The following is a 15,325-nucleotide window of genomic DNA, read 5'->3' on the forward strand; positions in this document are numbered from 1 at the left end:
TTTTTTTATAAGTTGCAGGCTATGCCTATAATGCAAGTTAACTTTTACTTCCTTGTACACGCAGATAGAGGAACTGACCGTTTTGCGGCTGTCCTTTTTTGTCAACATTCTACATCCTCTCTAACTTCATTTCATAACTTTCAAATCATGATCCTATAAAAAAAACAAAACAAACGGTTACTTGAGCTGAAGAGATTCGACCACTTGTAAAGGTAAGTCTTTGCCTTTCTTAAAATCCTTTTGTTCAGTTTGTGTTGAAGTGGCCGTGGTGTGACAGAGTAAAGCGAGACGAGGGGAAATCCGCTTTTTACTGACTTCATATCTGCTGGGCTGCAGATAAAGTGTTTGTGTTTGACCAGGCGGCTTCGCAGCATGGAGTCAGTCCTGAGCCCGGTCATACAGCTTGTAATGATCGCACACAGGCACATGTGCTATCACAGCTCCACCTGCTCTCACCGGTCATAGCTGAGCGGTAGGTGCTGGAGGAACTCTATGAAAGCTTTGTTAGAAGGAAAAAACAATTATGTATCAACGGTCGAAACAAAACCGAGTGCAGTATGCTGACACTTGGATGTAGGCTTGTTTTCCCCACATCATTGTGTCACCATAAGTGCTACTAAACCTTTTTGTATTGTTACTTACATGTCATGGTTTGACCAACAAGGCTTGATAAAAAGTCCATATAGCCTACAGATCTGATGATTTATTGAAATAAAAAACAACAATTTTCCATTTACATCCACTAATCTAATATACAACCTAACACACAAAGTTTCCCAAAAAAGTTATATATTACACATTAGTTGTTACTAATTTAAAAAGTCATGGTTTACTTATTCACTCCCTGTAGGAAGTCATTTGTTACTGTACTTGTCACATTACTTTTGCATTACACAGCAACATTGCCTGAGAGCCACTGTCATATAAATGCTAGTGAAAAGAGCATCTTACCCAAAAGGAGAAATTTTAGTCAGTAACTATGCATCGCCATGTGATGTAATGTTGGGTGACCAGCACAAATCATTTCTGGAGGACACAAAACATCTCTGGAGCCTCGCACCGCCTACATGGGGACTTTCTCATCCAATGTAATCCAAGCCCTGAGATCCCAATTTGATTTGAAAATGTGTTTTTAAACTGTTTTTTACGATACCATGTGTTTGCTGCTAAGCAAAAAGTGTTTTCAGGCACCCCATCTGAAGTCGGTACATAAGCTGGACCATGCGTTGAGGAGGTAACCTGATGAACTAACAACTAGTGGTGGACTGCTACAGAGTAAATTTAATCAAGTGATTAATTTTAGCTATCTCTACCTTACACAAGTACTTCCATTTTGTACAACTTAATAAATGTAATAAAACTATAAGATATTCTGACTCCATTATATATCTCCATCAGAAGCCTTTAATAACCACATTTGAGGTCTCATTGCATTGGCCCCCAAAAATACAGTACTGGTTAGGATTAACTTATCCTAAGATATGTTTCCCTGTTTCCCACAGTGACTCCCTCTTTATCCGAGATTGCCGTACACCCCAGTCAGCTATTAGAACCACATAGTTCCTCAGCTAACTAAGCTGCTTGCTCACAGCAACAGGTAAATATAGCCACATCAAGTAGTAGCAAGTCTACAGAGCAGCAGCTAGTGGTTTTGCTGCTCCCTACATTTAAATTGTCACCATTTCTTCCAAATGAAAACTTTCACCTCATGAGCTCTTGTTTGGTTTGCATTTTTCATTTCTGCTAGTTGTTTGGGAGTATAAATATAAAAAGTCAGTATCATCTTTGAATTGGGAGTAGTTTTTGAAAAAATGGTGTCCTTAACTGTATACCGTTTACTGTATAACATCATAAAGTCACCAGAGTGTAACAATGTATAACACAGTTAATTTCCTGATCATTGAATTTTCCTTGCTTCATACACCAAACTGGGACTATAAAAGCCTAGCCATGGGTCAAGTATGTTTGCTACTTTTGTCCACTTGTATTCTTTTTTGGTTGTGCCACTGAAATTAGCTCGTCTAGCGTTTGCCTGTGGTGAGCTCTTTGGTGAGATATGACATCTCTTTTAACATTTTCACAACAAGGAGCAATACTATAGTATTCATTTGGAGTCATGTTTCTGTCCACCTGATTAAGTCTGATATTCACTCCTTTTAGCTCTGCTATGTCTTGACCAACCTTCTTGCTAAAGGAAAAATACATTGCGAAAAGAGACAAAATAGCTATGTAGAGAAGTAGAGTTGGGAGTTATTGCTGCAGGTTTAAAGCAATCCTTTCCATGCCATTGATACAGTTATCTTTTTATTCAGTGCTAATACAGAAAGATTAAGCACAACCAAGCCATTAACATGTTTTTTCTGCTTTTCTTACATTAAGGTGGGCAAACTCATGTAGTTACATGCACTCTTAACACTTTGTTTTAGGGAAAATCTTTCTTTTCTTTACTTTTATATCCAATGCTTTTATTAGAGATTATATATATATATATATATATGTATATAGTGGTGTGTGTGTGTGTTGTATGTGTGTATATGATATTTATGTATGTATGTTATATATGTATATATATATATATATATATTATATATATTGTATTGTCTATATATTATATGTTGTTATCTATATGTATATATCTCTATATATATTATCTATCTATCTCTCTATTATATTTATATCTGTATTGATATCTCTATGTATATGTCTATCTTATTATCTATCTCTCTCTCTATCTATTCGTCTGTGTCTACTATATTTATGTGTGTGTCTCCTTTTTTTTGTGTCTCTCTCTCTATCTTTGTGTCTTTGTGTCTCTTCTCTATTATCTATCTCTCTATGTCCTGTCTCTGTCTCTATTCTGTATTATGTGTGTATTTATATATGGTATATATGTGTATATATATATATTCTCCATGTATGTGTATATATACAGTTATCATATTTGTTATATGTTTGTGTGTATCTATATGTATGTGTGTATATATATTATATATTATATCATTATTATATCTATATTCTTAATATATATATATATCTATATATCTATATATGTACTATATGTGGTATATATATATTTATATATATATATATGTATGCAAAGTTTGATTAAATCATGTTGTAGTGTAAGCTGGAAAGCTGTTTTTATTTGTATTTATTGTTAATGCATAGCCTATGAATATATATACACATAGCTTACATTCAGGCTTACTTTAATCTAAAACTGCAGCGATAAAAACACTGAGATCTAGTGGATTTAAAGTGAGTGAACTGTGGTGAAAGTTTAACTTTGAAAAATATAAAAAGTCATCAGCTAGGTCACTCTTTTGTCACTGTCATCTTATCTTCTGGCACTTTCCTGTTTTTCGCTGCATTTTCTTAATTTTTTTTTTTCTAACCAGAGAGAATTTTTTTCTATGCTTTTGTTGTTTTATTTTAAAGGTTCAATTTGCAAGAATTGGCCACCTTTCGAAATTCATACAAAAAAAAGATATCACCAGAGTAACACCTACTGCTGCTAACAGCAGCTTCTGTAAGCTAGTAAGCTCAGTTAGCTGTGCAGCTAGCAGTCCAGACTGGGAGCTCAGAGAACCAGGGAAATGTTGGTCTGTACATAGCTAGCACAGGAGCTTTGGATAGGATGGATTAGGGCTAGCTGGTTAGCATGTTGACTTCAGTGGATATATCCACAACGCACAGACGTATGTCAAAACTGTTATTCCTTCACATTCTGTAGATACTTTTAGTTCATGTGGCACCTTTAAGAAATTAATGAATGAGTTTGATGGTGAATTTATGAGTTTATATAAGTGTTGCTCTGTATAAATTCAACACCGTTATTATCACATCCTCATTTGAAATAAACACTGTTTTTCACATATGTTGGTCCATGTGTGACATGAACACATATGGCTGTAATGGAAAAGTATTTGTGTTCGGTATGGCTGCTGTGTTGGTATGAAGAAATGTGGTAGTCTGATTAAGGCTGGGACAGTCTCCTCTTACGGTTTCAGCTGGAAAAAACGGGGGAATAGTTGTGTAATAATGTCAGTTAATGATTAATTTGTCTTCAGAACACAGAAGAATGCTTCTTAGTTTTTGCATTATGTGTCTTCATATAAGCATAGGTGTAGATAATTTATGTTATGTATTGTTATTGACACAATAAACATTTGGTTTCACATTTATTAATATAACCAACAGTATATGTATATTATTATTGTAACTGCATTTCCTTGTTTTCATGCTTTTGCTCTGTACATTGACAGTAAGGTGGACTTCAATCCAATTTCATCCACAAGCATTTCTTTCAATCACATTAGATTAAAAGAATGTGGCCCCTGTGCCAACTCCATCTTGACTTTCATTAAGAATGATTTCTGTTCTATTCTCCATTCCTTTTTATTGATATTTCATAACACATCTGAATCATACTTTAGTTTAATTAGCCAGAGCTCCTCCTGCGCCACCTTTTTGTTTTTGTTTTGTTTTGTTCATTTGCAAGTTAAATATTAGGTATTGTGGTGAATCAGGTTGAAAACTCTTTTAACACTACTCTTAACTCCACAAGTCATGGGCACCCATTTTTCCGTTACTGCACTAAATATTTCTAGTCTCTTTGAGCCATAACATTGCACTGTGCCAAAGTATCCCAAACTTACTGAGAAACATTTGGGTCATTCTCCGAAAACGTGCCATTTTGTGTCCCTGACACAAAATCTACCCCATTAAGCTGTATTAACATGAAAATATGTAAAAATGTAGTTGGTATTATATGGTAAACAAACCATCTTCATTTTAAAAACGTATTTACTTATTTAATATAATTAGGTGATGGTAACATGATTGACAAAACTCACATGTGCATGGTGATTATTTTAGGAAAATAAATAAATATATAATATAGCCTGAGATGGCACCACATATTTTTCTGACAGGTAAGGGTCTACTTAAACCAAATAAGTCCTTAAACACAATAGAAATAATACTTTGAAAATCTGATTTTCAGAATGGAAAATGGCACGTTTTCGTAGAATGACCCATTTGCAGACAAGAGGGTGGGAAACTTTCAGCAATTACTCTTTTATTATCCAGTTTTGTGCGAATTTAAAGACAATGTCCTTGGGAAAATACCGTATGTAGAATTAATGATTAACTAAAGAGAAGTGAGATATATTAAAGCAATGGCAGTGGACTGATAATAATAAAATGAACTCAGGCACAGAGAGAGTATGGTCACAACAGGATATGAACTCTTATATTTGCATCTGATATTAATACTGCTTTTGTATATGAGGAAAAGCGGGTGACCATTCACAGCTGGAGAAGACACACAGAAACAAGAGAGCAAGGGGCTCTGGATTCATACAAGTAGGGGGTATCACATAATATGTCATTTATCATATATGTCATTTTTATTTTATAGGGGAATTCGTTTTACCAGTGGTTGACCCTGTATACAGTATTCTGTGGCCTTGATGGCACAGTATGGCTATAGAATAGATTAGTTCCCTAAAAAACTTACTTTCACTCTGCAGTTCTGTACGTTGGCGCGCATTATTTCAGATTATTTTGTATCTAGATACTGAAGGTACAAATTAGAAATGATAAAGTTCATCATTGGCTTACTGACATGATATGAATGAATATTTACCTTTGTTTACTTGTGTTTTAGATGCTTTTGGTTTAAAGATGCTATTGGTATTCAGCAGGATTTTCAGTAGAACTGTCATGACAGTTATATTCTCAATTTCATTGTATATATTTTTTCTTACCATGCACTTTTGAACAACAGTATGTGTATGAATGCAATTATTTGTGCTGACCTCGATATAACATGTTGTGTTTATGTTTTGTTAACAAAACTCAATAGTCCATTTATTTTTTTCTAAAATATTGAAGATATTATTAGTTATTGTTAAGATATTTCTTTGAAAGGCTGCACTTACTTCATTATACTATCATATTATCATTACATCACAAGCATTACATGGTCTGTATTCTTCAAAATGAGAATAACATCATTTATATTGATGATGTGGCGCCATAAGACAGGCGATTGCTAGAACTTAACTGAACATAGTTAAATCTGCCCCAAACTTCACATTTAGGCTAAGAGTCTCAGTCTGAAGACAGTCAGTGCAGTTTACATGCACAGCTTAGTCAGATTACAGCCATACTTCGACTATGCTACTCAACCAGACAACTGCAATTATCCGAATATACATGCCGGTGAGAAAATCGGATTATTGGGCCAAAGCATGTCATATCCTGGTACACTAGGTGGCGCTGTACCCATTTCAACTAGTGGAAACAGAGACACCTCCGGCTGACCTCTTTACGTCACCAGCTGCCTCGGCATTCAAGAAAGATGGCGTACGAAGAGCGAGACAAAGCTACATCTTTGTACATTTCGTATATGGTGTACATGATAATTGCACAAACTAGATGCACAATGGCGCTCTTTCTTACGGTGATTTCGTAGGAAAGACACCGCCATCCGTCTACTTCTGGCTCACGGCGCCCGGGAAAAAATCTTGCGCCTGCGCAGAACGCAAAATCCAATCCGATCTGATGGAACATATACATGCAGGAGTAATGTGACTATCAATCGAATAATCTGGGTGCTTTAATTCAACAATGAGAAATCCGATCCGGTCCGATTTTAGTCAGACTAAGGTATATACATGCATCTTAAAAATCCGATCATAGTCAGACTAACCCAGTAATTCGGTTTTCTTGAGTGTCACTGACATGACAATAGTCTGTAACAGTCATAACGCCACCTAGTGGCAACAGAAATTAAAATGTTCTTAAAACAGCCCCTGTGGCTAATTTGATGTACATGCATGACATTCGGTGCACATATCTATCTGCACTTACATATACAGAAACTTTCTTGGTGCTACTACTTGCTACTAGTCGGCCATTTTGAATTCTACTGCTCATTTTTGCATTTGCAAGTCTGTCTCTTTTGACAAGATCCACCTACAACTAACATCTTTGTGATGAGTAGTTATTAAAAGCTTGGGTTTTCACCATGGCGGCGCAGGATTGAACACATTGAACAGTGACAGCGATTATTTATCATTTCTATGACCACAGCCACCTCAAACATGTTGAGAACATACTTAAAGCTGTAGTCTGTAACATTTTTTTTGGTTATATTTGCTTAAATTTTCATCATGATCTGACAGTAGGATAAGATACAGGTCAGCTGTGTAAAAATCCACTGTCTGTTGCTCCACCCAGTGGCCTTAATTTGATTTGCAAGAATCCACCACTCCCAGCTCAGTACAACCAATCAGAGCCAAGGAGAGTGTCTGAGAAGTGTCAATCACTCTCATGCATACTCTGCTGGCAGCCCCCTTCCCTCACGCAGCGCTTACTTGGCAGTCCCTCTACACAGGCACAGCGTCTGCTCTCACCTGGTCAGATAGCTTCAAGCTCAAACTCAAACTGTAAACAATGGCGGAGAACAGACAACAATAACAGAGCTGAAAAATGTTTAACCACAAGGCTATGGTGGCAGTGGTTACAGTAATACTCGCAATAGCACATATGGCCGTACGATGTTGCAGTCGAGCTGCGTAGCTTGTCGCTTGTAGCTTGTTAGCTTGTATGCTAACTCCAGTGTTTAGCTTTGTCTTTATGGCTACTGGTTAGCAAAAGTGTCTTTCAAGTGACCAGGCAGTTATAATGACGTTAGTTTGTGTTCAGTACACTCTGAAGTGGTTGAATTGGTTTAGAGAAATAATGTTACTCATGCTTCAGAAAGGCAGCATGGCAAAAATGTTGCGCCCAGTAATAATTAGCTGGTAACTCCGTCTACCGCGATGTGAGGAATATTGTTTGTTACTCAGGATTTCTACAGTGATCTGCTTGAGGCCCTCATCATTGTACTTTAGTTGTATTGGTCAGAAAGAAATAATCGGGGCTTATTTTGTTGTTGTTATTTTGAATGCGCCGTCTTGGTAATCTGGTGTCCTCTGTTACCGTGGTTACAAGTCTGCTCGTGCTCAGCAGGCTCCTCTGTGGAGACGGGCTTTGAAGGCAGGGAATAAGTCCACTTTTTCTCAAAACTCCAGACTGCAGCTTTAAGACCTTCAGGATGCTGTATTGTCAGAATTGTGAGAATTGCATTGAAGAGCATGGCTGTGGTGGTGCGGCAAAGGTCAATGTATCACCTTGAAACAGGAAGTTGATGTAACTCTACTTCACATGGTTAAATCTGCATCAACTTTACAGGTTTGATAAGGGTACTGGCCTGAACATTAACATGCCAGATTTTGCTTACAGTTGTAGCACCACCCAGTGGCAATGGGAAATAACATGTTTTTTTTTTTCCCTTCCAAGTACTCCTGCTAGCCTCAAATTTAGTCAGAAAATCCTTAAGGCTGTCATGATGGCAAACAGTGAGTTCTAATTGGACACTGTTGTAGTAGCAAGGAATTATTCACCATGAAACAGGACATTTGTGTAAATGGTACAGTTTTCCAAAATTGGAGTCCTGCACAGAGCACTTTCTACATGCCAGTTAGGAGGTATATTTTATTCCAACACCAAATGGCAGCAGGAAGTTAGCCTTGTCTAACAATCATTATTTCATTGACTTGAAATGTACATAGTGCAGTCTTGTCATTCTTAAACATAACATGTAATTACGCAGTTTTCTCTAGTGCCACATAATGGCCTCCTTTGTGCAGTGTCCAAAACCCATGGAAATTCAGAGGCATGTCAAATGGTCATAGTCCTTCAACAGTCATACCAAAAACAACAATATTTACAATGTGTGTGTGTTTGTATGTATCTATAATGTCAGTATCAATAAAGGATTACTAAAGCAGATATATTTAGATCCATTTAAGTCAATAGTCTAAAAATGTGCTTGAGCTATAAGAGGCTGTGTCAGACAAAAATAGATTCTGTGGATTTTATGTTCTTCCACCCACTCATCAGAACATTTGTAGTGACGTCAGTTTCCTGAATCCAGACACAGTGAAACAAGATTAATTAGTCATCACACAGCTCAGTTTGTGTCTGAAAGCAGCACTACTGAGAGCAATTCCATAGGACTTCAATCTGAGGTGTAGAACTGTTGTGGAAATAGTGACGAAGACCTGCAATAAGGATGTTGCTTTTAGGTTTCGATTGTTTCTTGGCTCTGTCAAAGCCAGAATGTGTCTGGAAGAGTAGAAACGGTTAATTTAAAAATCTGTTATTTGATTGGCAGAAAACTATGTGAATATCTTGACAATCTGTTCATTTTTTTTATGTAATTGTTGGTCTCAGCTTTTTATCTATTCATATTTACTGTTTTTCTTAGTCATATATGATAGTAATGAAAATATTTACATTTTGGACCATTGTTTTTTAAAACAAGGAATTGGAAGATGCCTATTTCAGATCTGGTAAATTACAATGGTAATATTTACCTGCCTTTGGACCTTTTATAATAATAATCTTAAAAATAATCAAAGGCAGATTAAAAAAGAAGGTAAGAACACAGGTAATGTGAATGTACAGAATATGACTTCATGAGACCCTGACTGAGCCCAAAATGGCAATCCTGGCAAAAAAGATCCTAATTCTTGGTTACCATAAGAAGACTGTCTTTTGTCAGAACTAAGGATTCTAGGAGGACCATTAATTCTCACGTAATATATGAAATTAGGATTTCCACGTCTTGTCTTGGATTTCATGTGTGAAAACAAGGTAGTTCTGTCATCTTGACTGAACTGACCAAATTCCTTTTTTTAGTCCTAGTTCAAGTACTCTCAGCTAAGTATTACATAATGCAGAGTTGGGATTCATTGGTCAAGCTTGCAGTAGAGAAACTGCAGGTGAAATGAAAGACTATCATGAACACTGAAATAGTGGTCCAAGTCGCTTCTAACACATTTACACCAATCAGCCACAACATTAAATCCCTTAACAGGTGATATGAATAACACTCATAATTTTGTTACAATGTAATGTTTGGCTAAGAATCCTTGGGTCCTGGCAACTATGTGGATGCCACTTGATACATACTGCCCATCCAAACACCACTGTGGGCCAAGTATACCCACTCATTGCAAGGGGACTCCTCAATGGCGCTCAAGAGCTCAAGGCGTTGACCCAGCCTCCAAATTCCCAGAAACCCAATCTGATCGAGCGTCTGATCAAGTCTGATCTGTGGAGGCCCCACTACCCAGCAAACAGGACCCAAAGGATCCGCGACAAATGCCCCAATGCAGAAGACCACAGGACACCCCTAGAAGTCTTATGGCCATGCCTCGATGGGTCAGAGCTGTTTTAGCTTAACAAGGGGAACCCACAGAATATTAAGCTGGTGGTTTTAATGTTGTGGCTGATCAGTGTATATTGCCTTCTTGGTCTATGTGTTTTCCTTTGGAAATTTTCACCCATATTCACAGTCATCTCAAATTATAGAACTGTTGCATTGTCTTCTAAAGAATGTCTTCAGAGTTTGTTATTAAAAAGAGGAGCTTAATAAAACTAAATAAATTGCCTATGTTTGGCTGGACTTATTTTGAATATTGTGAAAATAATGTCTTCAACATGTTGGAAGAGAAAAGGGAATTTAGGTTTCAAGATGTAAATAAAGTCTAATCAATTTTAAAAATGATATTACTATATAATGACTGTGCAACCACTAAGTGTATGATGAGAAACAGGACAAAGAGATGTTAGAGATACATATTTGTCAGTCTGCCATGTTAAGTAAAACATATTAAGGAACATAACATTAAATGTCACATAATTTAACAATGATGGAATATGAGGCATGAAGCTCAAATAAACACAACTCATAATTTATGCTGTGATCATTCCAAAGTGATTTTTGATTTTGTGACTCCTTAAGGCTTGGAGTTCAGTTAGATTCATGGTGCTGCAAGGGGAAGCTTGCTGCAGTTGAACTTCAAGTTTTAAAGCCTTTGCAGGACCCATAGATGTGTCACAGGAAGATTATTTTACACTTAGGCTGCTGGCTATGTTACTGTAAGGTGCCAAAAGCCTAATCTGTTGAAAAAAAAATACATCTGTATGCTGTAGTCTACATTAGCATTGGAAGCAAAACAGCAAAAAAGCAGAAATTTGTGCACAACTGTCTGGTAAAACAGCAGGGGGTACAGCAGCCACAGCAGTAATAACAAGATTACTAATTGACATATGAGTATTGATAATATTAAAAGTAATAATGATAATAATCAAGATCAAGAATCCCTTTACAGAGGTTTCAACTGCCAATGAATGAATGTTTCTGTGTCTCTTCCGTCCTTTCTCAGCTGCAGGGATGGCTTGTTGGGGGCAGCAGGGCGAGATGACAGAGTACAAGAAGATCGTGATCAAACGGGACATGGAGATGGGTGTGGTCATGACAGTGTTCCGGCAGAAGGCGGAGCGGCTCACTGTGCAGGTCATCATGGAAACCCGGCAGGTGGCCTGGACACGCACTGCAGACAAGACTGATGGTGTCTGTGAGTATGAAGTATTTTTAAAACACTGGCAAAATCTCCTCCCCAGTAAAACCATTGGACTGAAAAGTTTTTGCATAACTACCTCTATATTTTCACTCATTGGTTGGTTGGGTTCTTGTTGGTCTGTTGGTTGGTTTGCCATCAGGATTACACAAAAACTACTTCACAGATTTCCATGATACTTAGATGGAGGACGAGTCTCAAAATGCACAAAATACACCCTGTCATATTTTGTGTGGCTCCAGATAATGGGACGGATCTTTTTTTTTTCTTTTTTGCACTTGTGACATTATGACATTGGCCGTTTGACCGATTGACATTTTTTGTTAATTTCTCAGGGAATAATGCATGAAGAAAAAACAAGCGTGTTTAGCTGGCTGGTATCTATGAGTGTGGACAATAAGTGCATAATTAACAGCTTGTCATGTCTGAAATGAATATGCGACAAAAAAATTACAAGATTAATAATGACATAATAGGTAAGTTAGTTAAACTCAATTTTTGTTTGTAATATGATTATAAACTAGGGCCGGGACTCAATTAAAAAAATTTATCGAATTAATCAGAGGCTTTGTAATTAATTAATCGAAATTAATCGCATTTTAATCGCACATGAATATTTGACCTGAGAACAGTGAGAAGCAATTTTTTCACATGGATTTTAGTATACCATTGAATGATGACTGAATACAGAAGCTTAAGCAACAAAGCATTGTTTTTGTTTTTTCAAGACCAACAGACCAGTGCAATTTTTAAATATTTTTTTGGCCTTTTATGGCTTTATTGACAGAACAGCTGAAGATATGACAGGAAACAGGGAGAGAGAGAGAGAGGGGGAGTAACACGCAGCAAACGGACCCAAGCCGCGAGTCAAACCTGGGTCCGCTGCAGAGCCTCGGCACATGGGACGCCCTCTCTACCCACTGAGCTAAACGCTGCCCCGACCAGTGCAATTTTTGCCATAAAGTGCAGCAATAGCATGCTCTTATCTACGCTGCCATCCGTCCGCTTTTGAAAACAAAATTTCCCATCCACGGGACCAACCAAAGCAGTCTCATCTGCTTCTTCGTTCATTGTTGTTGTCTGAAGTCATGAACGTTAGTTGGTGCTCCAGTATAATCGGTACCCCTGAAACTCTTCCAGTGAGAAACGTTTCCGCGGTGCAAAAATAAGTGCGATTAAAATGCGTTAATTTTTTTAACGCGTTAATTTTTGTGTAATCGTAATTAACGCGTTAAAGTCCCGGCCCTATTATAAACAAAGGAAATTCATTAAGCAGTTATTAATTTTCATAAGGAGTCTATAAACTGTGTGCTTAGTGCTTATAACAAGGACCAATAAACACGTTACTGTACATTTTACATTATATGCATAGTGATCGTAAGATCTGTCATCACTTCTAAACAAATTATCTGCCTCACTGAATTATAGTCCTTTAAATGTACCATGTAGAGTTTTTCTTTGCTTCTGGTAATGCTATAAAACAATTGTTTACAAGTGGGCTACAGTTCTGTTTGTATCATGCACACACAGACACATGCAAGCACATGTGTCTGTGTGTGCATAACTACTGGTAGGGTCACCTGGTAGGGTCCAGGTGACCCTACCAGTAGTTTCACTCTCTTTCCACTGATCAGTGATGGTTAGGCATGATAAAGCATAGCATTGTGTACACAAAGGCTGGAAGGAGAAGAGTCTGAGCTGGCAAACATGAACGTAAATGACACAGGATTCAAAATATTCTGATGTTTCTAAGGGAGGAAATGCAATCAACGGGTTTGTCGGGCTTCAAGAATACACACAATGTGTTTTGAGAAGTAACAGTAAACATAAACAAAAATGATACTTTTTATTATTATCATTACTTATTATGCTGTTAGTCTCTTGACAAGCAGTATGAAAGTAGCAGTAGAGCCTCTAACCAACTGTTTAGATGCTAGCGTGCATGTTTGTCCATGTTTCAATGTATTGAACTTGACAGCATCTCTGTTATAGTGTGAAAATCAGCACCCCCTAAAGAATGCTAACTATGGCAGGGAGCTGCAAATGTGTGAAATAAAAAAAAAAAAAAGAACCATTTTACAACTCTTACTTGTGTCTTGTGATCCTGACTATAGATGAATGTCTTCCTCAGCAGTGACGATGTACAAAAGCAAACCATCTACTTCACAATAATAACTACCAGAAATATGTGTGCCGTGTTTCAGTGGACCTGTTTGAGATCAGAGAGGTTCGTCCGGGGAGAAACTCCAAGGACTTTGAGCGTTTCAAAGATGGCAAGGACAAACACGATGAAGATACCTGCTTCACTATTTTCTATGGCTCACAGTTTGTTCTCAATACCCTCAGTCTAGGAGGTGAGCTCCTTATATATGTGTGTTTCTGGACTTCAGACAAGTAACATTTGCTAATTACTTCTTATGAAAGTGTATTTCTGTAGTACTCTGTTTAAACCTTTAATAAATGAATTTGTCTTGGATATGTTTGATTTTAATAATTTTAGGCCAGTCAAAGAATTTCGAATGAAAACTTCCAGTATGCTGATTTTCAAATTGAATGGAATCATTTAGTATTTTGGAAACTATTCTAATTGTTCTGTTACAGAGTGAGATCAAGATGTGGTTAGCCTAGCTTAGGCAACCACATATGTCAGTTTGTACTTTTCTTTTTGTGCACAGGTTAAATTAACACGACCCAAAGTGATAATCAGTTAGCTTTGGAGCTGTTGGTTTACATGTTTTCCCCTCTGAACAAAGCAGGAATGGCTCTGGTCTTTATGCTAAGCTAGGCTAAGTCCTTACTCCAACTCTCTAATGATGCACTTTTACAAAAAATGTAGACATGTTGTCTTTATAGATTTACATGAAGTGAAAAATACTCCATGTCCAGTAGAGCATTGTATACTTGTTACAGTAAAAAACTCTCAGAAACACAGTGGAGCACCGAACAAACAAAAAATCATACTACTGTAACAGATGATATGAATGTACTTATTGTAATTATTAGTTTCATTTTAACTTTAAGGTCACATCTACTGCTTTGATGCAATATGTTGGAATATCGACCAGCTCTCCTTGTGTAAGAAAGATCCAATGCTCATCACCCCACAAAGTTTGTTTAGTACAGTATTAAAATATTATGTATTGCTCAATTTCCAGCTGATTCTGTTGAAGAAGCACATAAATGGCTGATAGGACTTGATTTGCTGAGGCAGGAGACATTGGCTGCTCCAACTCCAGTTCTTATAGAGAGGTACACACAAACACACACACACACACACACACACACATACACACACACAGTTATTAATGAGGACAGCTTGTCTGGTCAGTGATCTCTCTTTGTTATTTCCCCTGCAGTTGGCTGAGGAAGCAGATGTATTCTGTCAACCAGACCAAAACAAACAGGTACTATACATATATGATCTGTTTACTCAGTCCTGCTTAACTAGAAGAAACAATGAAAATGATTTCCCTAAAGACAGTATTCCAAGTATTCTAATTCTGTTACGTAAGTTCAATGTAAAGGATCACATTAAATGCAAAGTTATTTTTTTTATATCATGTTGAATCGATGTGTGTAGATTAGATAACCAGATGTGTGATTTATTACATGAGCCTGAATAAGCAATTTGAAATGCATTACTTTTATGTGTTATACTTCATTTTTGTTCATTGTATGTGTGTTTTACACGTGTTTTCTGGTTGTGAGTTTTGTTTTTTTCCCTTTTCCAGTGTTCTGTCTTCCCTCCTGTTTTCTTGTATTCCTCACCAACCTGATTTTTGCTTCCACACCTGTGTTCAATCTGATTAATTAGTCACGCCCTGTTACCTGAGTTTTTCCCC

General features: G+C 37.1%; 1 protein-coding gene across 2 annotated transcripts in view; it reads left to right on the forward strand.

The window, feature by feature from the left end:
- Positions 1-23: 23 nt before the first annotated feature.
- The window catches only part of plcg2 (phospholipase C, gamma 2), a 53,372-nt gene continuing 38,070 nt past the window's right edge, over positions 24-15,325 (forward strand). Inside the window, exons 1-5 of one of the 2 annotated variants that reach the window (XM_030426119.1) lie at positions 24-212; positions 11,289-11,480; positions 13,688-13,837; positions 14,639-14,732; positions 14,840-14,887. In XM_030426119.1, coding sequence (XP_030281979.1) covers positions 11,297-11,480; positions 13,688-13,837; positions 14,639-14,732; positions 14,840-14,887 — 476 coding nt within the window. In that variant the 5' untranslated portion in view covers positions 24-212; positions 11,289-11,296. Of the gene's footprint in view, positions 213-1,576; positions 1,598-11,288; positions 11,481-13,687; positions 13,838-14,638; positions 14,733-14,839; positions 14,888-15,325 lie in introns of those variants that run through there. The other variant, XM_030426120.1, reaches the window with a different exon arrangement.

Source organism: Sparus aurata, chromosome 8 (assembly GCF_900880675.1).
Source record: "Sparus aurata chromosome 8, fSpaAur1.1, whole genome shotgun sequence".
Classification (NCBI taxonomy): Eukaryota; Metazoa; Chordata; class Actinopteri; order Spariformes; family Sparidae; genus Sparus; species Sparus aurata.